At 44.3% G+C, this 25755-nt stretch overlaps 1 protein-coding gene across 4 annotated transcripts in view; it reads left to right on the top strand.

The window, feature by feature from the left end:
• LOC149357691 (poly(ADP-ribose) glycohydrolase-like) overlaps nucleotides 1-25755 on the top strand; it is a 57766-nt gene that overhangs the window by 14833 nt on the left and 17178 nt on the right. For all 4 annotated transcript variants that reach the window (XM_089584837.1, XM_089584835.1, XM_089584836.1 and 1 more), the window contains exons 13-15: nucleotides 1955-2040; nucleotides 7348-7484; nucleotides 22336-22483. In XM_089584837.1, the coding sequence (XP_089440963.1) occupies nucleotides 1955-2040; nucleotides 7348-7484; nucleotides 22336-22483 (371 nt within the window). The remainder of the gene's footprint in view (nucleotides 1-1954; nucleotides 2041-7347; nucleotides 7485-22335; nucleotides 22484-25755) is intronic.

The raw sequence follows: 25755 nt of genomic DNA, 5'->3' as shown, positions 1-25755 counted from the left end.
GTTCACTAAATTGTGGCGCTGTTGCGCGCATTTTGGACGAAATTTTATATTACGAATTTCGTCTATAGCGAACTGTTTTACGATTTTTTTACTTGTTCGCTATAACTACGTTTCACTGTATTTGTTGTGGGCACCTATGAGTAGTCTGGCTTGATGTCTTGCCAAAGTGGAGCATTGCAATAATTCATTTTGCCTCTAGTATTGTGTTCAGCTGTTGCTGTCTGGTACACCTTGAGCAAATGGTATTCTGCATCGTAATCATACATAAAAAGCCGAAGTAAGGAACAATTTGGGGTTATGATGAGGGGTTAGATTTTCCGGTTTATATATTTTTTAAAATTCGGTGGCCTTTTTGCAGTGTTTATTTCAGATTGCAGTTTTCGTTTTTTTTTTCAGCAACTATTATTTTCTACAGATGAATTACTAGCTTGTTTTCGTGATATATTGCGGCATTCCTGTGTGCTAAAAAGTCACCTAGAATTTATCTTTACTTTTTTGCTTGCATGAGCAGGCGATTTATTAGTAATCTACACACAAAGGGTTATTACTTAGAGCTGTGCTTGTAGAAGGACGGGCTGTCGCCATTCTAAGGAAACTTACTTTTAAAATCGAGGTTGTCGTGTTATCTTTGGGTTGTTGCGTTCAGTTGAACGAGAGGGCAGGGCACCACGTGGTCTTTGTTGACACTTGCGATGGAGCTGCTGGTGAACCACTGTGCTAGCCAAAACATGACACATTTTGTGATGCCAGTGCATGATTTCGCGCCAGTGTACTGATGTGCAGTGGAGGAACCTGCTTAAGGTAACTGCTCTAAGCGGGTTATGGCAGTGGACAGACAGCACTTTGTTAGCAGACAGCAGGAGTGGAGCCTTCTGGTCTGCAGAGGCATGTGAGATGGCAAACCAATGCCTCACACACAAAATTACACAACAGTACTGCTATTGAAGAAGCGTAGCTTGTTGGGCCAGTTGGTGCATGGTATGTAGAAAACCAGCGAAAAGGACGCGTTCACAAGGAGGAGAAGTACACAGGACAACGCTGGAAACACAACTGAAAATTCTTTACTTGGTGGATGGCCAACATCAGAACAGGGCGCACATGCGCGAGAGCACCACAAACGCTATCAAAACAGCAAACACAAAACTGATTAAGCGAGCGAAGGTTGCATGTGGCAACCTATGTCCCATTCATGAAAGTGTACACAGCCAGGCAACATAGCAAATCTTCCTAGACATTGCAACCACTGCAAAGACTGCACCCCTCTGTTCCAAAATGTCAAAATCATCGGCCGCGGCAAAACACAGATAGAACGAGAAATCTTAGAAGCTTTTAAAATCAAGCAGTTAGGAACTGAATGCGTCAGCGACAGCTCTGTTAGGTTCACGGCAAAAGGGTACAGTTTCATGAATGGGACATAGGTTGCCACATGCAATCTTCGCTCGCTTAATCAGTTTTGTGTTTGCTGTTTTGATAGCGTTTGTGGTGCTCTTGCGCTTGTGCACCCTGTTCTGATGTTGGCGATCCACCAAGTAAAGAATTTTCAGTTGTGTTTCCAGCGTTGTCCTGTGTACTTCACCTCCTTGTGAATGTGTCCTTTTCGCTGGTTTTCTACATAGTACTGCCATCTCGCCACACCCTTGGTTTCTGCGCTTTCTTCATTTTCTCCTTTGAGTGTAACTCCTACTCAGTAGCCAGCTAGCTGCATCATGCATGTCAAGGATACTGACCTTTTTCAGTTAAAACCGAATCTTGAAAATTGAATGCAGTGTACTATTATCATTTTTTTTTTTTGGTTCAAACCGAAAAACTCGACCCTTACTCTTGATGCATAAAATTTGTGCATGTCTCAGAGTTGCGAGGTCTGTCCTGTTGACTATGGCTTTTTTTTTCTTCGCTTTTTGCTGTGCATTCTCATCCCTGTCAAGTGCCTAAGTTTGATGTCTATTTATTTCAGGCTATTTTCTGGTCCCAAGGATGAAGTTCGGAAGATGGAGAAACTAAAATGCATTATAAACTACTTCAGGAGAATTACAAAGGATGGTGAGTTGGTCAGCACAAATTCAGCATGCACTGTGGTTTGCTTCTGCTTAGGCACAACTGCAGCACGAATGTGGTGCCAGGAAAAAAAAAAAAGTTTAGAATCATGGTTTACATCATGTTATCAGTATCTACTTCTTCCTCTTCTGAATAATGAAAGGACCAATGTTAAAAAGTTAATGAAAATTTTTAATGTCATAATTATCATTCTCTGTGGTAGCTGTTGTGCAACATGCAAAATCTGTATACCGGGCGTGCCAGCTGAATGTGACAAAGTTTTAAAAGCAGATGGAGTGTTGTAGGTGAGTGAAACCAACTGTCTCTTGTCCAGAGTTGTGTGACCTAGTCTCATTCTGCAAAGTTAGTTATAGTAAAGTCTAATTAGCTAGCTTTTGAAATAATGGCTACAGGAAAAGGAGCAATGCGGAGCTTGTAGTTCGTCGAAAGCAGACTGAAGTGCTTTCAACAAGGTACCATTTGCGTAGATTTTTTTGCTGGCCTAAAAAGAAAGCCCACCGGCGGGTTAGCTGTTTCTAGCACTTATCTTGCAGCCACTGCAAAACGCAAAGCCACGTCAGAAACAAGGCTCTGGAGATGGCCATATTTTGTTCTCAGAGAGCGTGTCCTGGGCGCTGAAGTAACATCGTTTATATTATGGGGAACAGCGCAACAAAGGCGGGACACACACACAGAAGACAGCGCTTGTCTTCTGTATGTGTGTCCCGCTTTTGTTGCGCTGTTTTCTATAAGATGAATACTTACCAACTCGCCCAAATTTCAGCTTTACTTATCATCGTTATTAGGTCGTAGTTTTTGTATTTTGTGGGCTTCCTTAGGCTGGTAAAAAAAATCTTATGTAAATGATGCCTTGTGCCAAACATTTCATTCTGCTCTTTTTTTAACATCACCTGCAACTCCCAAATTGAAAATTTTTCCTGAAGGCAGCATTTAGAAAGCTAGCTATAGTGGGATACAACCTAAGTCTGCAGTGAAGCTCCGCCCACATTCAGGACTGCTCCACTGAATTCATCCACGACAAAAAAGTAGTCCGTTGTGAAAACTTTTCTTGATATCTAAACAAGAATCTAATCACAGGAAAAAAGTTATAAGCTCTAGAGTTTTGATACCTGGCTTGTTTAATAAAGTCAAACATTAAAAACTTGATTTCGTTTATTGTTGTGATTTGCTAGTGGAACAATACAGGACGCTGCGGACGGGGCTCAGTCTTAACAGCTCACATTTTTTTTTAAGTTGTACCCTACTGTAGTGAGTCTCAGCTAATTAACTAACTTGGCAGAACAAAAAAATGCTTTAGTCTCTACCACATGGCTCTTAGCAGCACTCTGTTGATTTCATTCACCTATAGCACTCAGTCTTTTTTGGTTGTTTGGTTTGGTTTTGTTTGGGTGGGTGGGTTAGAACCGGATCTAAATTGTATCGAAAATGCAAAAATGGGAATTGGAAATTAAAATTCCTTCATTATAACCGCTGTTTCGCTATAACCAGGCTAGACTTATTACTCTAATCAAGGCAGGCAGTGGTTTGGTTGCACATGTCATTTACTGCTTTTAAGCACATGGGTAGGTTGCTTTAGGTTCTAGTGCATGCAGCAAGTCTCAAAGGTCTGTCAGTGAAGGTAAAAGTGACACATCTATAAGTTGGCTGACTGCTTCCTTGAGTTCCCCGTAACAATTATCACGAAATTTGGGTCTGCATGTGTATGTGAGTGCATGCACGCACATATCATATTATGTCTTCTGCACCTTTTTTGTTTCTTTTCTTTGCTTGTGCACTCAGTTTGATTTCAAGCATGCCGTAGTTCTAGCTGGCACCTTATTCTCTGCATCCTCACTTTGCTGGTCAAATGGGCATGTCTCTACCACACCACTGCTCAGAATTCCCATGCAGTGTTATGCAACCAAGTCTTTGTGTGTGACTGCTTGTAAGCCGCGTTACATAATTGCCACTGTTTAAGTTCTGATATTTTGGTGCGTGTGTGTGTCTCTGCAACAATGAAGCAGGCAAAATTTTCTTGTTTCACCTAGAATGCCATTAATACTACGGCACAATTTGAACAGAAAAGCCTTATTCAATAGTCCATGGTGCTCAGGATTTTATCTCTGCTGCATGAGATTGGTGGGCACCTTACAAAAGCACCTCAAGATAACAGATGGGTTTGTTTATGTATAAGTTGCAGCACTGGGTGAGATGTGATCCTGTAGGTTTATCATTCAGTTAGAGGAAAACAATACAGGTGTACAGATGAACCCGCATATATTGAACTCGTAAAAAAAATGCCTACTAGTTAGATATAACGTGTAATTCGTTATAAAAGTAGCAGTAAATTTAACAACATACAAATATACTGAGGTGGTGAAAAATGCATATCTTTGATAGCCACTTACTGTGTGCTGATTACTGAACAAAATAGTCGTGAATTTTTTATTTTCATCTTCACAGCCTCGGAGAGAACATACTTTTCAATGTTATCGATGGACTCTGAATGGCTGAGACCGCAGCCTTTTATCGATACGCAATAGTGACAAACCATGCTGAGCGCACGGAGCACGTCGAAGCGTGTGGGCACAGGTTCTCTCAAGTCCTCGTCACAGTTCGCATCAGTGGTATCCTGGTTATCTGCGACGTCGGCAATGATTTCTTTGTACACAAGCTTTCCCGCGGTATCAATGTCGTCTGTGGAGACAAAGTCGCCTACAGCTGGCCAATCTAAATAGCGCCAGCAAATTGGAACAACTGGTTTCACTAATTATCCAAGACCCATGATTGCTTCGTCAAGCTCACCCGACAAAGAATTTACTCCGTCTTCTCCAGAAAAACAGAGTCCAGGATGTAGGACGTCAGCAGAGCTGTACAGTTTCATTTCTGTCATCATTCCACGACTCACTCAGCATAGACAGAGGGCGCCTAAGAGGTTGATTTTTGCGTCTCTTCTAGTCCTCCTGTTCTGCAGGAGCTGTTCAATCAGACATTTCCTAAAACCAGCCTTCATCGTGCGGATTATTCCCTGGTCCAATGATTGAAGCACCGACGCTACGTTCGGTGGCAGGAAGCGAAGTGCAATGTTGCTGGAACAAGCACTGCAGTGGTGGCCACAGATGTAGTGACCTTGGCCTATTACGTCGTCATTCCAAGCATGCAGCCACTTGCCAAAAAGTTTGTGGGTCATCCACGCTCTTTGTTTGGACCTGTAGGTCACCGGAACCGACTGTGTTTTGCAGGCATTGCGAGACTTGCTTTTTCTATCACGAGTGGTCGAAGCTTCGTCGATCCATTCATGTTGGTGGGGAGCAACTTCTGATTTCTTCTCACCTCATTCAACTTGCTTAATAATTTCCAGTTTCATGGAAAAGGGGAGGTTCTGCCGTTTCGTGGCTGCCATCGCGCGCACACTTGAACAATGAAACCATGTGAAATTGCCGGTGGTAGCACGATGCACCGAACATGCGGACTGCACAACAACGCGGGTGCTGAGGTACAACTGATGCAGTGCGTTAAAAACACATATTCTGGTTGGCTGGTTACGCGCCCGCTGCTTACATTATGGAAAAACAATGTCATCATTGGTCTACGTGCGCTACGTAGCACCAAAGCACCAGTAACACTCGCAGGTCTATGCGGGAAAGCTAACCTTCGGATATGTGCTGAGGGAAAGCCAGCTTCTTGAGCCAACCGGAGTTGTCTGAAGTTCGATCGGACCTGCGGGGAAACTAACCCCCAGAAATATGTTGAGGGAAAGTCAGTTTTTGAGTCGCCCGATGTTGCCCGAAGTTCGATCTATCACATGTGATGGCTAATTTTTGTATGACATAACCGTACATTTTCTTATACATGGTCTGTTCTGAAAGTAGTAGGACTGATTTTTTTAAAGGAAATTTATTCAAGAGAATAGTACAAACGATTACAATTTTTCAAGGTAGCACCCTTCCGCACCTACACACTGCTGCCAATGAGTTTTACAGTTTTCGTACGCCTCCAGGAACGCCTAAACCGGAATGCTGTTTAGCTCCCTCGTCACGGCCTGTTGAACCACCTCTACCGATCCGTGATGTTTCCCCTCGAGCGTCGATTTTATTCTCGGGAATAGAAAAAAGTCTGGCGGGGCCAAGTCGAGGCCCTAGGGAGGCTGAGGCAGCGTTGCCGCCTTGTGCTGGGCAAAACATCGGGGTCCTCATTCACATGATGAAGAAGATCTTATCGGTTGGCCTTTTCCTCCTCTGACAACACTACCAGCACCAACTTCGCGCACGCTTTCCTCATGGATAAGTTTTCTGTCACGATCTCAAAAACTTGGGTTTGAGGAATGCTCAAGTCATCAGCAATCATTCTGATATTCATTCTACGATCACTGTTAAGTAAATGTTTCACTCGCTACACATTTTCGTTGGTCTTTCTGGTCAAAGGGCGTCTGAAGCGGTCGTCTTCCTCCACTCTTTCCTTACCTTCTCGGAAAAGCTTGTGCCACTCAAAAAACACCTGATCTACCCATGGAAGCGTCACCGTAGGCCTCCTTAATCATGTTGTTAGTCTCTTTACCCGTTTTACCAAGATTTACTCAAAATTTGATCGCGTATCGCTGATCCAGTAAACACTCGACGATTCTGCGTGACGAGGTGTTTCGACAGGGGTTCACAGTACAAGCGACCTCCTCTCTTCAACGGCCGAGAGCCGACTGCCGATTTTCCCCAGCATTCCCAATATCCCCCTTCAACGATCCTGCGCGCGCAGACCACTTCTCGTCCGCCCGTTCGCCCAGGAAAAAACCAGTCCTACTACTTTCAGAACAGACCCTTTATTTTCACGTTATAGCCTTACTCTGCTCAGAAATTGTTTGATATAAAGGATAATTCAATCTAACCAAGTTCAATATAATTGGGCTTGACTGATTGTTTGTTTCATTTATGCCACTTGAACTTGAACTTGGAGCATATCGCAGGGATGTGGGGCTCACTGAAAAGTGCTTTTTTTTTCCCTCTCAAATACTGTGTACTAACGCGATCAGAAGTTTGCGGGCTGCCTGTTCTCGTGAAAAAGTTAATTGTAGCTCTGCCTCGTGACCTATTCGCGTGGTATTGTTACCTGTGAATAGAGCATGCACATCCTTTCATACCTTGACACATTTCAGGCGGCTGGATTACGTGATTGCGCCGAAATAAAGTTTTTTTTCACACACACATGTCCTATAAACTTTTGATCGTGATCATCCTTGCAACCTTGGTTAAGCATCATATTGAAGCACCTAGTTGGTTGCTTTGGAAGGATTTAACAGAACCCTTTTCTTTTACTGCATAGAGCCTTCTGGAATGCTGACATTTCATCGGCGTTGCCTGGCTCAACCCTTTGAGTGGGCTGGTGCGAAGAATGAGCTGGCCAATGTATTTGTATCTGCATCTGGATTCATTGAGCGGGAAGGGCAGGGTATGCTCCAGGTAAATATTCTTTATTACTTGCATGCTAGCTTTAGGGGGGTTTGTGTTTGTCATTTTTTTTGTTTTATTTTTGCATGATGTGACAGGTCTTAAAATTATGGGTTTGTGAATAGTGTTTGCTGTTGGACTCGATTTGATTTTCACCTTAATGTGTTCAGACCTCTTAAAGATTAAAAAATTATGAAATTTCCTGTTCATCTGAACTCGCAGCAAAATATCGTGACAGTTGCAAACGGCAGTATCTTGCACTTGTAGGATCAGTTAACTTGCTCTTTCCTCGTAAAATCAGCTGCCAGCACGTGGAAAAAGTGCAAGCGAGCGGTAATTATAGGCCTTGCATAAAATAAGTGTACTGACAGCCACCGAGAGCCTCCCATGTGAGTGCAGCACCACGTGGCACGTCATTGTGTTGTGCCATGGTGCAATCCATGACTGGCAGCTGTGCTCTCATTTTCGATCTTTACATTAAGAGATGCGGCGCTCATGAAAGTGGGACTTGCACAAGATGTGTGAAACTGCGGCCTGCACATGCACTGCTGCAGTTGTTTCGTAGTGACCGCTTTGATCCTTCTGAATTTTTCTCTATTAGAATCAAGAAACTGTGTATCTTAGGCCACAGAGGACAAGAAGAAAGCCTGTGATAGACATATCAGCCCCAAAGCAAGCCAAGCACGCTGGGACGTGTAGCAGCATGGTTTCGTTTTTGCGCTTTCAGTTTGTGATGGTGTTTGGGTCGATTGCAGGGCTTGCAGTCCTACGAAACTGAACTGCGAGTGGTAAACAGGCTATGTGTCATCATGAGCACAGCATTTAAGGGGGAATTCTGCAGCTGGCGCTTTGTCTTCAGGTGTTGCGAGGGAATGCGGAAGGGGTGGTCCCGCTCGTGTTGCAGTTAAAGGGCAACTGAAGTGGTTCTAGAATTCGCTGAGTTAAAATGGGTCGAATGTGTGATACATGCAGGTAAATCCTGCGAAATCATTTCGTGCTAGCATTTGAAATGGTGGCATAATTGCTGAATACCATATTTACTTGCATAATAGGTGCACTTTTTTTCCAGAAAATCCGGCTCAAGGTTCGGGGTGTGTCTATTACGCGGGGTAAAATTTCCGGAAATTTTTCGACTCGCAAAATTGAACATACCGCATAAACGTACCCATGTACAGGCCGCACCCTATTTTCCTAAAGGAAATATTTAAAAAAAAAAAACCGTGTAAGAGCCGCACCCAAACTTTCTACGACCCATGCGGGAACAGCCTTCAAAATGCACGCGCCGTGGCCTCCGCGATCGGCTCCAGCTGCGAGCAACGTGCCCGTGATCGCGGAGGCCACACACGCGCAAAGGAGCGCCCGAGGCCGAGTTCATCATCATCAACTTTTTTCTCCGCCGCGAGCTTTTGCTATCCATATCAGCATCGCCAGCTCCATTTTATTTTATTTTTATTTTTTTTTTGTGGCTGTCAATGGCCTGGCATCTGTGGTAGCGTGTTAGTTCTTCCTAGTTGTGGCTTTTGTGTGCTGCCGCTGAGCGTTGCTATCTTAGCACGACAGGCAAGCACCTTAATAGCTACTCGGCTGGGAGTTTGCTCTCGAACACGGCAAGCGTGCGGCAGGCCGGAAATTCGACGTGGCCAAGAAGTGCAGAAGTTGCGACTGCGGCATGCCAAAATTTTTGTATGCGACTCCTATCAGCGAGGTTTTCGTGGGCCAAAGTCGGGAAGGTTTTCGGCTTGAAATGAAGCTTTCCAAACAGACGTTTAAAGTGAGCATCCCTGAAAACTGTGTGCGGCTGTTCCACGTGATGTCGCTGTACGTGCTATGGGTCTGCAGCAGCTGCGATGGCAGCAGCTTTAGTGAGGACTAGTAGTCAGTTCAGCAAAAACGTTGTTAAAATAAAGATCAGGGGGGTGGGGGGGGGGGGGGGGGGGGGGGGCGTCAGTTTGCAATCGTGTAAATACAGTATTGATCAGAGTGCTAAGTTCGGGGTGCGCCTATTATGCGCGGAAATAAAAAAATTTTATTTTTTGCGACCAAACTGGGGGTGCGCCGATTATGCGAGTGCGCCTATTATGCGAGTAAATACGGTAAAGTGGTGTCGGCGCTCAGGCTTCTCTGCAGTGCACAACGGCAGTCAGAGGCCCTGATAATGACGTCACGTATGACGGCATTGTGTTTCTAGCAAAGAGACAGTTGCTTCATGGAGGAAAATTGATGCCATCGAAGGTGAAGCTCACGAAGCACTGTGTGGCGGCATCGGATGATGTACAGCACCGTGCAGGCGAAGGCAGCGGACATCTGAAATTTCTGCAATAATGACGTCACTACGAGTTTCCCCGCATTCTCCAGTGCAGTGAGGAGAAGCCTGAACATTGTAGCGATTTTAATCTACAATTATTTCACCTTTTTAAATGCTAGGGCAAAAATGCTTTGCATGATTTACCTAGAACCTTCATAGATTCGAATACTTGAATAACCTCTAATTCTCAAGACACCATTTCAGCTTCCCTTTAAAGTCGCCACTCTTGAGTTTATTTTGCTTGCCAGTAATGCTCTTCGCTTTGCCCCTTTGATAATCGACTCCTAAAGTCACTCATGCAGTATTGAGGTACTTGGCCATATTGCCACTTGGCAGCAGCGACGACCAACAGCGGAGCACGTCTTAAGTGCGTCTGATTTCTTGCTGGAGATTTCCACCCGTGCAGCTGCACTTCACACCACCTGAGGCTGACTGTTCATCGCTACCGTGTGACCAGCCAAGCCCAGCTGTAACTCGACGCCTGCTCATCGATGGAACCCCGTATCTGCGACAGCAGTCAGCTCCTACGTCATGGAAGCAAGCTACAAAAGAACGCCGAGCACTGCTACAGTCCCTACGTGGAAGCAACGATGGCCAGCAGCGGACCACATCTACACAGCTGCAGATTTCCACCCACACAGCTGCACTATCATGTGACCAGCCAAGCCCAGCTATCACTGGAAACCTGCTCATTGGTGGAATTCCGTATCTGCGTCAACAATCTGCTCCTACATCAGGGAAGCAAGCTGCAAAAAAACGCCGACCACTGCTACAGTCCCTGCTTGTCAGCAGCGATGACCAGTAGCAGAACGTGTCTTAACGCACCCAATTTCTTGCTGCAGGTTAGTTCTTGCTGATATTACTGCCTATAGCATTTTGTGTGTATTTGCATCGTCGCTGCTGCCATATTTAAATATGTGTTTATTCTGCATACTTCGTGACTTGAACGAAACGTGTCGAAGGAATTGAAAACTGAATTGACTAAACTCAAGGATGAGTTTTGACTGGAACTAAAGGCATCACGTGAACCATTTGAAAGATATGTGAATCGAAGTTTGCGATGAACAGAAGAGTATAATCCATAGTCTCTAAAACTCTCAGGCCGACATTGATAAACTGAAAAAATTACTAGGGGCTGGAATTCCCAAGAATACCAAGTTGAGAGATGAAAATGGTGCATTCCAGGAGTGATAAGAGGCGTTGAAAAAAGGGACAAAGCCCTTGAAAAGCAGCCTGTTCATCTTGAACATTATTCAAGAAGCTCGAAACTTGAGCTTCTCGAGATTGGTGTTGCTATCAAGGAACCAATCAATTGAATGGATGTTGAATCCTGCCATCAAGTGCCTGTACGGAATTCCACTCAGACTAACATCACTGTAAAATTCAAATCCTGTACAAAACGTAACAAGATCTTGAAAGTGGCAAGGAAGCTTAGGCTAACAAGAACACCGGTCTGTACAGCTTGTCTCCCATATACCTGAATGAACATCTGTGCCCAACTTTGAAAAGCCTTTAGGGCATTAAAAAATGGCTGGCAGTTTAGCATTGCTAAGCACGACATATTGTGCGAAAGCATAGTTTTTTGCAGGCGGACACCATCGCCACGTACCTGAAAGCGCGATTAAGGTCTCCACTGACCCAGGGTGTCGGTTATGTGCGCCTTAACTTTTTCATCATCAATGCCTATTTACCCAATGTACGTCGGCGGCCTATGCTCCATTGCCACGTTTCTGCAGCATTGTTGTCAACTCCAACACGTATTGCTCTAGTGCCTTGTTTCTGCTACAACGTTGTCCACACCAATGCATGCAGTGCACATCTCTCTGTCACTACCGCCACATAGCTCAAACCGTGCTCAAAGCGCGGGCGGTTGGTCGGGTGGGCGGGCGGGCGGACGGGCAGACAAGCGGGTAGGCGGACGAGCAGGCAGGTGGGTGGACGGGCGGACTGACGGACGGACGGATTGCAAAGCTTCATGGCAGCATTCAGTACGCTGCTTTGTGATGTTAGTATTAAGTCTAACTGTCTTATTAGACTTTTCTGAATGAGTGCAGTTTTCTTATTCAAAGGTTGGTTTGGTTTGGTTTATGGGGTTTAACGTCCCAAAGCGACTAAGGCTATGAGAGACGCTCTTATTCAAAGGATTGTAAACAAAGTATGAGTGCGCAAAATAAATAGGTTAATATTGCTGCTTCATGTTTCTCCCTCTGTTAGGTATTTCAGGCTGCATGAAACAATGCATGCTGCATTTGGCGCTTTCTGCCACAGCCCTAGCAGCAACAGTTTGCTGTGCAGAGTCGGAAGACAGATTTTCTGCTTGGCGGCGATTTTAATATGCCTTCCTTGCGTTTGATTGACAAATCCCTCGTGTTGCCTTCTTGTAGTACACTCTTGCTAAAATTAAATGACATGACCACTGCAAATTGTCTTTATTAGTCTGTAGACTTCTCTACAAGATTTTGTGGTGATTGCGCTTCCACACTTAACCTGCTTTTTTCAAACTTTGATAGACCGATGGGATCTGTCTTACCCATTCCTGGTATAAGCACCATGGTGTAAACACCTTGGCGCAAATTTCCTGTAGGCTTTTGTCCTCGATTAAAGTCCTGCTGTAAAAGTGTACTTTTAATACAGTAATTCTTTGCAGTATGCATAAGTTATGGGAGCTATTAAGGAACAAGCTGCTTTCGCTGGCCAACAAACACATACCATCCAAAATACTATTCAGCGAACAGAGGTGTAAAAAAGCATGGTTCACAGCAGAAATAAAGTTTCTGCTGAATCGAAGATGATGTCTGTTCCAATGATACATCAGCTCAAAGGATACTGAGGTATATAGACAGTTAGAAAACCACAGGAAAGAGATCATAATAAAGATAAAACAAACCAAAGATCATTTCTTTGGCTTGCTTGGTGGCAAACTCAAATGTAATCCAAAAGAAATGGGGAAAAAATGTATCGTATCTAAGACAGCTTCATCCCTGCAGTCTCAACTGCTCAGGGACTATAATTGCTGACTACCCTGAAAAAGCAAATCACATCAATAATTATTTTCAAATCCATGTTTTCTGCACATATTGATAACACCCCAGCTGAGCCTTGAAACTGTGGTAGACCTAAATATTTTGTATGACTTGGTACTGAAATTTTTTTGGGAATTAAACTAACACAGCCACTGGCCCTGACAACAACCCATGTCGTGCTAAAACCTTGCGTCCCAGTCGTAGCCAAATTTCTGGTCATGCTGTTTAGTATGATTTTAGCCTCACATACCCTGCCTCATGAATGGAAAGTAGCCAATATTGTGCCAGCACATAAAAATGGTCTACCAGTATCACTAACCAATTATTAGAGCTTATTCTTTAGTCTAGAGCCATTGCGGTGGTTCAGTGGTTATGTTGCTCAGCTGCTGACATGGAAAACACAGTTTTTATCTCGGCCGTGGTAGTTGCATTTTGATGGAGACAAATTGCTAGATGCCCATGCAGTATGCAGTGTCAGTGCACGTTAAGAAACCCAGGTGATCGAAATCATCCCAGAGCCTTCCACTATGGCGTCCCTCATAGGCTGAGTCGCTTTGGGACGTCAATCCCTATAAACCAAACCAAACATTCTTTAGTCTAGTATATTTTGTCACTTACTGGTTCAAAATTTTTAAATTAATTTTCATCATGGCTTGAGAGTCAGTTTGTCCTGTACCATCGATCTGCTAGTTTAATTTTGTCACCACAGTTTTTTCTCTTTTCCTTGCAGTAAGTATCATCATCATCACCACCATCATCATCATCAGCAGCCTGACTACGTCTACTGCAGGACAAAGGCCTCTCCCATGTCTCTCCAAATAACCCTGTCCTTTGCCAGTTACGGCCACCGTATCCCTGCAAACTTCTTAATCTCATCTGCCCACCTAACTTTCTGCCGCCCCCTGCTGCGCTTGCCATCTCTTGGTATCCAGTCCATTAACCTTACCTACCGTCAGTTATTTTGCCTTGTAATTGCATGCCGTGCTCAAACCCATTTCTTGTTCTTGATTTCAACCAGGATGTCATTAACCTGTGTTTATTTTCTGACCCACTCTGCCCTGTTCCTGTCCCTTAAAGTCACACCTATCATTTGATCGGTGTCTTGTCCTCAATTTAAGTTGAACCTTTTGTGTTAACCTCTGCGTTTCTGCCGCATAGGTGAGTACCGGTTGTTACATACTTTTCTCTTCAGGGATATTGGTAAACTGCCACTCATGATCTGTGAGAACTGGCCAAATGCGCTCCACCCAATTCTGTTCTAGTTATTTTCTTCTCGTGATCTGGATCTCTACCTGCCCTAAGTAGATGTATTCGCTTATCACTTCCATCGCCTCGCTAACAATTGTAAACTGCTGTTCCCTTGCTAGACTGTTGAACATTACTTTGGTTTTCTGCATTATTAATTTTTACACGGACTGTTCTACTCTGCCTGTCTAAGTCATTGATCATGCTTTGCAATCCATCCCCTGAGTTACTTAGTGTGAGGTTCGGAAGCAAACAGTGTCACCGCCGTCTGGTCGCTATGGTAGGATCAGAAAAACAGCCCAAACCGGCCAGCTTGGAACACAGACTATTTGTTACATATCTAGGATGACGGATAATAGGAAGGGGCAAGGCGGTATCACCAGGGGAGTGTAGTGGTGCAGGCATGGGGAACCAGTCCTGGGGGTGCCCTGGGAGGCTGCGGGATGAAAGGGGCACGGGTAGGGAATCGGTTGACTGAGTGTGGCTGGACTCCTTGGCACCAGGCAAGCAGATGCCTCGGTCTGGTGAGATGATGCCCTGGTGATGCCGGAGCTGCCTGAGCCAGGGAAGGAGCGCCAGTGCCATGAGCCAACAGCTGGTACCAGCGGAATGCAGTGCGGCCAAGACATGCCTCGGCAAGAGAGCACAGCACGGCGCCGAGTGTTCTTACTCAAAGTCCCAAGTCCAGGTCTCCTGGTCTGGAACGGCGGGCACTCAGAGCTGGTCACCCAAGACGGCTGTAGGATCAACCACTTTGAAATCTGGCAGGACGGGGTTTTCCAGAGCATGAAACGCGTTGTCCGTCTTCAGCAAGTCTGCTCCGCTGTCTCCTTCCATGCGCTGTTCTTCGGCCCAGGCTTAATGCGGACATCGTGGTCTTCATCGCTGGCAATGCTGGCCGACGCAATGTGTTGCTAGTTTCTGACACTTAGCAAGGCAGTGTCACAAGTGAGTCGCCGATTACTGGAATATTCTCCATTAACTGTTATCCCCAACTGTTCCCAATCCAAGCCTCTGAATACCTCCTGTAAACAGGCAGTGAATAGCATTGGCGAGAATGTGTCTCCCTACCTGACACCCTTCTTTATTGGAATTTTATTCCTGGCTTTGTGAAGGATTATGGTGGCTGTGGAGCTGTTATAGGTATCTTCCAGCATTTTTGCATAAGGCTCATCTGAACCCTTATTTCGCAATAACTGCATGACTGCTGCGTTTTCTACTGAGTCAAATGCGTTCTCGTAATCTATGAAGGCTATATATAGGGGTTGGTTGCATTCTGCGCATTTCTCTATCACCTGTTGTGAATATGGTCTATTGTCGAGTATCCTTTACGAAAGCCTGCCTGATCATTTGGTTGATTGAAATCGAAGGTTGTCCTGGCTCTATTAGCGATTACCTTAGTAAATACTTTGCAGGCAATGGAGAGTAAGCTGATCAGCCTGTAGTTTTTCAAGTCCTTGGCGTTTCCTTTCTTATGGGGATGTTAGTGTTCTTCCAAGCTTCCGGTATGCTTGAAGAAATAAGGCGTTGCATATACAGGGTGGCCTGTTTTTCTAGCGTAATCTCCCCACTGTCCTGCAACCAATCTGCTATTGCATTATCCTCACCAGCTGCTTTCCCCCTTTGCATGAAAGCCCTAAGGCTTTCTTTTTCCTCTTTCATTACTGGTGGGATGTCCCATTGCTGTGCACTACTGGCTCTCTTATTAATGTCCTGATTGCATTCATTACTGTATAGATTTGTGTCGAATTCTTTAGCTACTTTAACTATCTTATTCATGTTGCTATTAACATTGCCCTCTTTGTCTCTTAACATGTACGTCTGATTTTTGCTTATGCCTAGCTTCCTCTTCATCGCTTTTAGGCTACCTCCATTCTTCAGAGCGTGCTCTACTCTCTCTGTATTAAACTTCCTTGTGTCGGTTGCCTTGTGCTTATTGATTAGCTTTGGTAGCTCTGCCAGATTTATTCTGTTGGTGGGGTTAGAGCCGTTCCTGCTTCGTCATTTCTTAATCAGATCTTTCATCTCCTGAAAGAGCTTGCTGGTATCCTGTGTTAACCATCGTGCCGCCTACTTTTACTGTGCACTCCATAATGAGATAGCTGTGTGATTATTGTTCATTGATTAGACAATAAGGTCGTCTTCCTCAGTTAAAGCCGAATGTCTGTTCTGCGGCAAGGTCCTGAATTCCTCTACTTTCCCTCTTACCGCTAATTCGTTGATGGGCTTCCGCCTCACTAGTTTCTCCTGTTCCCCTCTTAAAGTCTAGGCTAATTCGAGACCTTACCATCCCGTTGGTCGCTACAGCGCACCTTCCCGAGGACCTCTGCATCCTGCACAATGCCAGGGTGAGCGCACAGTATGAAAGTCTTGCCATTGGGGCTCTTCCAAGTCCGCTTCCTGTTCTTCCATTTGGGAAAGAAGGTATTCATGATTCGTAAATTATTTCTCTCGGCGAACTCTGCTGACAACTCCCCCGTGCTATTTCTATAGCCTATGCCATAGTCGCCCTCTGCCTGATCTCCAGCCTGTTGCCTATCTTGGCATTGAAGTCACCCATCAGTACAGCGTACTGTGTTTTAAATTTTTACTTTGCTTATTGCTGATTTCACATTCATAGAAGCTTTCGACAGTCTGGTCATCATGCGCATCGGCTTGTACCTCTTATTAAGCTAAATTACAATAACTGCCGCCCTCTCATTAATACTATAGAACTCCTGTAATGTTGCCAGCTATATCCTGATTAATGAGGAATCCCACACCTAGTTCTCGCCTGTCCGCTAATCCACGATAGCACAGAACATGCGCGCCCTTTAGCACTGTATGCGCCTCATCTGTCCTCCTAACCTCACTAAGCCCTATGACATCCCAATTAATACCCGCTGGTTCCTTGAACAGCACTGCTAATCTAGCCTCACTGGCTAAGGTTTCAGCTCTAAACGTTGCCAGGTTCAGTTTCCAAGGGTTAATTGGTGTATTCCTATAGGAAGTTGTGACCAAGTACTGCACCAGGGTGGCCAAATCCTGTTCTGGTGAGGGAGTGCATTGTTGGCTCTGGTCACCGAGATCAGGCCGCATCCCATGCCTGGTGATGGAATTCCATCGGCACATGGATTTTTAAAATTTTAATCCGATGGAGATTTGCGTGGCACCGGGATTTGAACCCCAGTTCTCTTGCATGTGAGGCAGATGCTCTTCCTCTACGCCATCACTGCGCCTCCACTAAACAGGTTTACTGCTTAATGCTACACTTTCAGAAAGCTTTTGACACTGTATCCCACTCCTTGCTGTCGCTCGAGCTTTCTTGCCTAGGTTTTCCAGATAATGTCGGGAGAAAAGACTGCTCTTGGCCACACTCAAAAAGTCGTCATTAATGGCTCACAGTCACACTTTGTATCAGTCACATTCCACCGTCTGACAAGGATCTATGTCAGGACCACTTCCTTTGTGGTCCTTATAAATGGCATTGGTTTAGGCGTGACGTGCTACTGATTGATGACTACCAAGACATAGACAGCCGCTTTGCAAAGAGACCTTAACTGGATATTAATATGGCGCAGAAATTGGAACACGACCCTGAATCCTAAAAAGTGCAGATAGATTTGTTTTAGTGGAAAAAAAAAACATCCTAAACAATTTTTTAAATAATCGCCAAACAGACACAGTGCAGGAAATGAAATACTATATATTGCTGCTTATAAGTTGCCACGCCTACTCATAGCCCTGCTGACTAAAAATAAGTTGACTTCAAATACAGTCGAACCCAATTATGTCTAACTCAGTTAGGTTGAATTATCTTTAGTATTGAATAATTTCTGAGCACCGTAAATCTACAAAGTGAATATATAGGAAAATGTACGGCTATTTCATCCTCACATGTCCGATTGAACTTCAAACAACTCTGGTCGATTCAAGAAGCTGGCTTTCCTTCAGCACATTTCTGAAGGTTAGCTTTTCCGCATGGACCTGCAGGTGCTATTGGTGCTAGGGGGCTCCGTAGTGCATGCAGACCAATGATGGCACGGATTTTCTGTGACGCAGGCGGCGGGCGTGCAACTAGCCAACCAGAATATATTATGCGTTTTCAACGTGTTGCGTCAGTTATGCCGGTGTGACCTCCGTTGTCGTGCAGTTCACGCGTTTGCATTGTGCTGCCATTGGCAATTTCGCATGGTTTTCGTTGTCTGCGTGTGCATACGACGGCAGCCGCGAAATGGCAGAACATCCCCTTTTCTATGAAACTGGAAATTGTCGAGTGAGTTTAACTGGGTGAGAAGAAAACCGAAGTTGCTCACCACCAGCATGGATGGATTGCTGAAGCTTTGACTACTTGTGATAGAAAAAAAGCAAGTCGCTGCGGTGCTTGCAAAATGCGCTTTCAGTTCTGGTGACCTACAGGTCCGATTGAAGAGCATGGATGACCCGCAAACTTTTTGCCAAGTAGCTGAAGGCTTGGAATGACTATGTAATAGGCCAAGATCGCTACGTCTGTGGCCACTGCTGCAGTGCTAGATCCAGCAACGTTGCATTTCACATCCTGCAGCTGAACGCAGCATCGGTGCTTCAGCACTTGGACCAAGGAATAATCCGCCTGATGAAGGCTGGTTTTAGGAAACATCTGATTGAACGGCTCCTGCAGAACCCAAGAACTAGAAAAGACCCAAGAATATGCCCTCACTGTGCTGTGTAGGTCATGGAATGATGTCAGAACGAAGCTGTGCAGATCTGCTTCCAGCATTTGCTTCCAGCATTCTGGTCTCTGCTTTCCTTGACTAGATGGAATAAATTCTTTGTTGGGTGAGCTCGACGAAGAGTCGCGGGTCTTGGATGAATTGTGGAACCAGTTGTCTGAATTGCTGGTGCTATTGTGATCAGGCAGCTGGATGCGACTTTGTCTCTGCAGACGACGACGTTGAGACAGCGAGAAAGCTTGCATGCGAAGAAATCATTGCTGACGTGACGGATAAGCAGGATACCACTGATGCGAATTGCGACGAGGATTTGAGAGAACCTGTGCCCACATGCTTCGACGTGCTTTGTGCACTCAGCATGGTTTGTCACTAGTGTGTGTTGATAGAAGGTTGCGGTCTCAGCTGTATGGAGTCCATCGACAACATTGAAAAATGTTTTCTCTCTGAGGCAACAAAGATGAAACAAAAAATTCATGACTATTTCGCTCGGCAATCTGTGCGCACTAAGTGCCTCTCGAAGAAATTTATTTTTGATCATCTCAGTATGTCTGTATGTTGTTAAATTTACTGATCTTTTTATATCGAATACACGTTATGTCGATCTCGTGGGCATTTTTTTGCAGGTTTGATATATGTAGGTGGGCACCCCCTCCCGTTCCTTGGAGTATGGGAGGGAGGAGGGTTGAATAGTGTCATTAGTGGTCTGCTGGTGAGCATGAGGTTGTGGTTTTCTCACAGCCTTAACTGCTGCATTTTAACAGAGATTACATGCGGCAGGTGCAGCTGTGATGTCTACATGCTTGTTTACTGACATGTCGGTGCACGTTAACAACATCCGGTGGGGTGGCTGAAATTAATTCATAGCCCTTCAGCACCACAGGCCTCATAGCACAGGTGTAATGTGTACAAAGCTTCATTCTTATTGTCATGCTTCTTTTTTACTTGTAGCTTATTACAGAACATTAGGTGATTATTTGAATGCCATTTGTTTGCTTAGTGTTGGTGCTGTGTACAGTTGCAGCAGAAGCTGTGTATTCTGCTGAGCTTTGTACGTTAAGATCTTTAGGTGTTGTAAATTAATCCAGAGCCCTCTGCTACGGCATCTCTCCCAGCACATGTGTTTTGGGATGTTAAACACACATACCACACCATATCTTTGCACACGTTGCATTGTGATCACTTTGCCAGTTGTGAGTTTTAGAATAGTCTTGACAGCCGAACATACACAGCTTGGTCTCAAAAAGAGTTTGACGGGTGTGCACTGCAGTGCATGCTACCTTTTAGTGTATGCAGCCACCTTGTGCATGGCTGAAGCTCTCTAATGATGCTTTATCTCAAACCTGTCAGGAAAATGGCATTCATGTAGAAGCACCTCTTTTGTGGCACTAGCTGGTCTGTTTCTTTCGTTTTTGTGAAAATCGTCTGCACTGTTACATCTCTCTGTTCTGTGCTGTGCCTCTTTGTGCTGAACACATCAAACATTTTTCAGCGCAGTCTGACAGTGCAGTGCCAAAGTGTATCCTTGGCTAGCCTTCTGCGGAAAAGAATTGTGGCGAGCACGCTCTTGCTCTGCCAGCATCACTTTAACACGTTCACTGCGGCAGCGATTTTCGGGGCTGTAACCCCTGTGTGGCGTGACTCATTAGTGAGCCTCCGGCGAAGCCATCTTATTGGAACTGTCAACAGATGGCAATAGCAACCTGGCATGTGTGCTTTTTGCAGGCCCTTTGAAAAATCTGAGCTGTCCCGCGGCTTCATAGTGCCACTCAGTATTCGTGCCGCAGAGTAGGAATACATGACATGACCCACTGGTGACCCATGACAGTGAAAGTGTCATAGTTGTTGAATCTAGTGGCAGGAATTAAAAAAATGCTGCTGTCTTGCAGACTGCTTCTGAAACAATCAAACTGCAGTTTCATTTGCACCATGAATGCTTCACATCAGCCATATTGAAAGGAAGGCATTGGCATTGTTAAAGTCCCTAGTTTTCTGTGGCAGAAAAATTTAGATTCTGCCGAATAAGAACAAAGGATCTGTAATATTCCACGGGAAGCCTCCCATGAGTTACACATGCCGCCTTTCGCACAGAAGTGGCCGTGCGTTTTGCTGCGATGACCTAAGGTCGTTGAAAAGTTGGCTTTTCCTTGCAGCTTACGTAATTAGTAGGTGAACTCGCTGTATCTCAGAGAACAGCGAAAAAAATAAAAGTAAGTTTGCGCTATCGCAGTTTGATTTCACTACTAGCAGGAATTTAAAAATGCTGCAGTCTTACAGACTTACTCTGAAACAATCAGACTACAGTCTCAGTTGCACCATGAATGCTTCACATCAGCCATATTGAAAGGAAGGCATTGGCGTTGTTAAAGTTTCTAGTTTTCTGTGGCAGAAAAATTTAGCTTTCGCGAAATAAGAACAAACAATCAGCAATTCTGAAGGAAGCCTCTCACAAGTTAACACATGTGGCCTTTCGTGCAGAAGCGGCTGCGTGCTTTGTCTCGATGGCCCAAGGTTGTTAAAAAGCCGGCTTTTCCTTGTAGTATCCTACCTAGCAGGTGAACTCTCTGTGTCCCGAAAAACAGCAAAAAATAAAAGTAAATTCACGCTATCGCAGTTTAGTTCGAAATATAACGTGAGATGCTTTTTAATGATTAAAAAAAAAAACTCATATTTGTAAAAATATGGCAATATTTCTTTCGACAGGCACCACTATCGTGATTCATCCCATAGAAGTGTATGGGCGTGTTGCTGCCAGAGCGACAGTGCTTGATGCACTAGCATGCTTGAGCAGGCGTGGGAGGAAGCATGTCAAGATACCAGCAGAACTTCGTTCATTACTATATTCCACGTTTCAAGAGAATTCATGCGATTAGAATAATTGTATTCCCATCGTTCTATCATTCCTACTGCCATCCACAAACACAATATCCTCATCAAAAAAAAAATAGAATGTGGCTGCTTACACACAATTTCGCAAAAAAGGTGGCGATTTTTTGCACTCATAAGTAGGGGACTTAGTCGCTGTTGTTATATTGCAGCTTGTTCAGCATGTGCTGAACAGGCTGATGCTGCTACGCTGCGTTCAGGTTCCAGGTCCACCGTGTTTGAAGGGCTGTTCTTACCGAAGCACTGTGGCATTAGTGGTGGTGCTGTGCTCCAGGAAGGTGCTGGACCAGATGGTGCTTAAATGAAAGTGAGAGTGCCACAAACGGCCACTGCTTGAAGTCGGCATTAACTGCCTTGGAGGCTGTCGCAAAAAAAAAAAAAAACAATAAGGCAAGAGATTGTACAAGTACTGTGCCAATATTTGCAACAGTGTGGAAGGTGACCTTGACTGGTGGGAGCCCACGTTCTGTTGTCTGATGAAAGGAAGTTGAGGCTGTTTCAGGCTGCAGTGTTTCAGTTGCGCAGGTCGGCAGTGATTGTTTCTATTAAACTTTTTTTTTCAATATATTTTGTGACAAAAGATTGGTTTTAGTTTTGAGTCACTGTCGTGTGTAAGCTGACATTGGACTTTTCATAAGATTTTGGATTTTCTCATATTTATTATGCTCAGCTTTCCATATTTCCCATTTGGTCTCATCTGTTGCTTTCTGTTCTAGGTTGACTTTGCAAACAAGTTGGTTGGCGGTGGAGTGTTGGGTGGCGGCTGTGTACAAGAGGAGATCCGGTTCATGATGTGCCCAGAGCTGATTGTGTCTCGGCTTTTCACTGAAGCTCTTGGATCGAAAGAAGTTTTGCTCATTACTGGTAACAGTCTTTTCACTGATAGTCAAGATATGTTACACCAGCAAATAGTATGGGATGTGGGAATCTTGGCTATCCGAAGTCACTGGTTGTCTTGCAGCTATTATTTTTTCATTGATTCAAATAAGTCTCATTGTGAGTAGAAGGGTATGTTGCTAGGCACATTTGTTGTTCTTGTTCATATGGAAAAACTAGCTGGAAAGGCAATACACACAGAAAAGACGCGACAGGACACTGCTGGACTTAGAGCTGCTTTACTGGAACAAACGTGGACCCCATGCAAGCCCACAATGCATGCGCCAAAACTGTTTGCCTCAGCAGCTGTACACAGAATGTCAGTGTGTACCTTATCAGTGCACTTGTGACCAAGGTAGTGAAGCTGCACTCAGTTGCAATTGCTATCAGTGCACCTGAAGGCTGTCTCTAGCTGGCTGCTGTAAGTTGTCACCTCAAGCAGATGGAGCGACAGCTGCTGAACTCAGGTCAACATTTGAATGTTGCCCTCATGTCACCTTTTCAGCTGGTATCTTTCTTTGACAACATTCATGGCCAGGGAGCAATGGCAACGTGCCTGGTATTGGCTTTTGTGAGTTTAGTGACTGCAACGAAAATTTGACCCAATAACATTAGTGGGCCAGCAGCCTGGGGTCCTTTTTTGCTTATCACTTCACAAGCACGGGCTGTTCTTTATTTTGCTATATTTTTAATTGTATTGTTATTTTTGTTATATTTCAAGCTTTGCACTTTATTTTTTATTTGTTTTCCATTTTTATTTTCTTGCTTTTTATGTAGTATTTCTTTTTAATTTTTCTTTTATTTGTGACATCACGCGCATCATTTAATGGGCCCTGTGATGTTAATCAAGCGTGAGGCTTTTATTCTTTGTATGCATAGCATTGTGATTCTGATTGGTTCTGATTGGCCTTTCTGATTGGTTGAGCTTCCAGTTTGAGCCTAGTTCCATTATACTCTCAAAATTGATCCAAAATATTTTGTCTCTGTGTGCTGTAAGCTTCTTCATGCCACAGATACTGGAAAGTAGCAGTGAAAGCGAATGAAAACTAATAAGAATAATGCTAGGGGTGACGCTTTTTATTTGACTTGAAGCTTTCGTTCAGGCAAGTGCTAATCAAAGCACACCAAGAGGGCTGTGAAAAAAAAAAAGAAAAGCCAGTCAACGCACCTTGCACAAAAATGTGAAGAGAAAAGCCGATTAGGAGACAGGAGGCAAGGTTGGATGAGGGGTTAGCCTTCCAATCCTACCAACAGAGAAACATAGGGGAGTTTCCTGTCAAAATGCAGTCCACTATCCCGGCATAGCAACAATTGCATGCAAGCTTCTGCTGCATGTATGGAAGGTGCAGTTCTGATTGGTGGCACTTGGCGAGTGAAAATGTGTTTTCGTGTGACCTTTTTATTTTGAATTTTGTGAGCAGAACAACTTTCCTTAGCATGCTCTGATTTCACTAATTCTTTTTGCACTGGTCTTTGGAACACGCTAGGAATCGATTTAATCAGCTTAATCGGCACTGAGGAAAACATCGCCGTGCCGCTTTAATTGGTCCAGAGCCTGTGGCGTCACGTCATCATCGACCAGTGGGAATTTCGTTTTCACACCACTGGGGCTGCTGCCAAACGTGCGCTCTAACGCTGTCCCATTAGAACGAGTGAACGTTCAGCCTTGTGGTATGCCGTTGTTTGGTACCCTTTCTACCTTTTCCATGTCAGAGATTTTTTACTGTCAAATTGTTAAAAAGGGCCTAGTGTCGTGTGCAGAATTCAGCGGGAACCTAGTTACCTAGTTAAGGAGAGATGCAGGTCTTGAAATGATCAAAAAATGTGAAAATTTAGATCTTGCAAAAATGGCATATTCGGGATCAGTACACTCTGAAGCTCCTGGCTAAAAAGGTTCAAGGTCTAAATTCTACCTCCAACTACTAAAATATCTATATATTTCGTGCCTACAAAGCCCGGAAATGGTGATTTCGAAGTGAAATGTGACAGGACTTCATGCCCATCGCTTCCCATGACCGCGTCCCCAATGGCCGCCATCTTGGTTTTATTTGAAAGCTAGGCCCCTTCCCCATTACCTCGTATTACTTACTGGTGGGAAATATTTTGGAACGTCTGCATTCTGCGTTATTTTAGGCCTCTACAACGACCTCCGAATGGCTGGTGCGTGCGCTGGAAATGTGATTTTCTCAGCTTTGTGTTTTTTGCGAACATGACTATTGTTACGGAATCTTTATTGGGATTTTATGGTGCAATTTCAATTAATCTTATACCGTTGAATTCACAAAGGACTAAACTGTGGAGCTATGATGTTTTTCTTTGGCTGAGTCAAACATGTCAGATTTTGTAAACCATAATGTCACCTAACTATACTTCACAATTATGGTGCTTGGACATAACTGAACATTTTTATATGGTGATGTACTTCAACAACAATATAATTAGCATAGCTCCAGATGGCAGGTCTTTGGCTGCAGCCCCATTTTAATCGAAATTAAAAAATGTAGAAAGAAAGTGTCATAACAACCCTTAAGAATTGTAACTAATCAGGCTTCAGTTATTTTCCTGTAATATGGGAACTAATTTAGATATACTGAAAGTAATCATATTTTTTGAAAACAGGAAGAGGAAACACATATACACGCCTAGTTTCATTACGATATCTTTAAAACTGGAAATGTTCATTTCAAGACCTGCATCTCCCTTAAGTGCATGGCTTGGCTGTTGAAGGATTTCTTAAGCGAAAGTTTTGTGCATTTCCTGTATTTATGGGCATAATGGATGCGCCAACTATTTTTACTGCCAAAATGTTCAATTTTTTTCCTATTAGCGTAATGCATGCCCCCTCATTCGCATTATGAAAGCATAGAAACCAGCATGGATGCCATGCTGCCAGGAGGCATTTTGGCATCAACAAGGAAGTTGTGTGTGCTCACATCACTACAAGCAGGGAACACATGCATGTTAAAATCATCCAGTGCTTCATATAGTATGCCAGTAATATGGCTGCTCTGACTTATTCAGCACATTTTGTGAGGCACAGCACAAACGTGCCAGTGATGCACATTGTTCTGCTCAAGCTCCACCTAGAACTGTTGTCATATGATGGCTTTGCCAGTGTGTTGCAGTATTTCAGCACTGCTAAACTCATTGTTACGTACTATTCATTTGCACCAGAAAGTACCAGACAAACATTGTCAGAGCGCTTGGTCGACTGATGATCGAGCAGACAAGCAGGTCAGGCAAGAGCCACCTTGCTTTTG

Source organism: Amblyomma mixtum, chromosome 3 (genome assembly GCF_055824585.1).
Source record: "Amblyomma mixtum isolate Tamu chromosome 3, ASM5582458v1, whole genome shotgun sequence".
NCBI lineage: Eukaryota > Metazoa > Arthropoda > Arachnida > Ixodida > Ixodidae > Amblyomma > Amblyomma mixtum.
The sequence above is the reverse complement of the archived record's forward strand: the minus strand, read 5'-3'. Positions and strand labels throughout refer to the sequence as shown.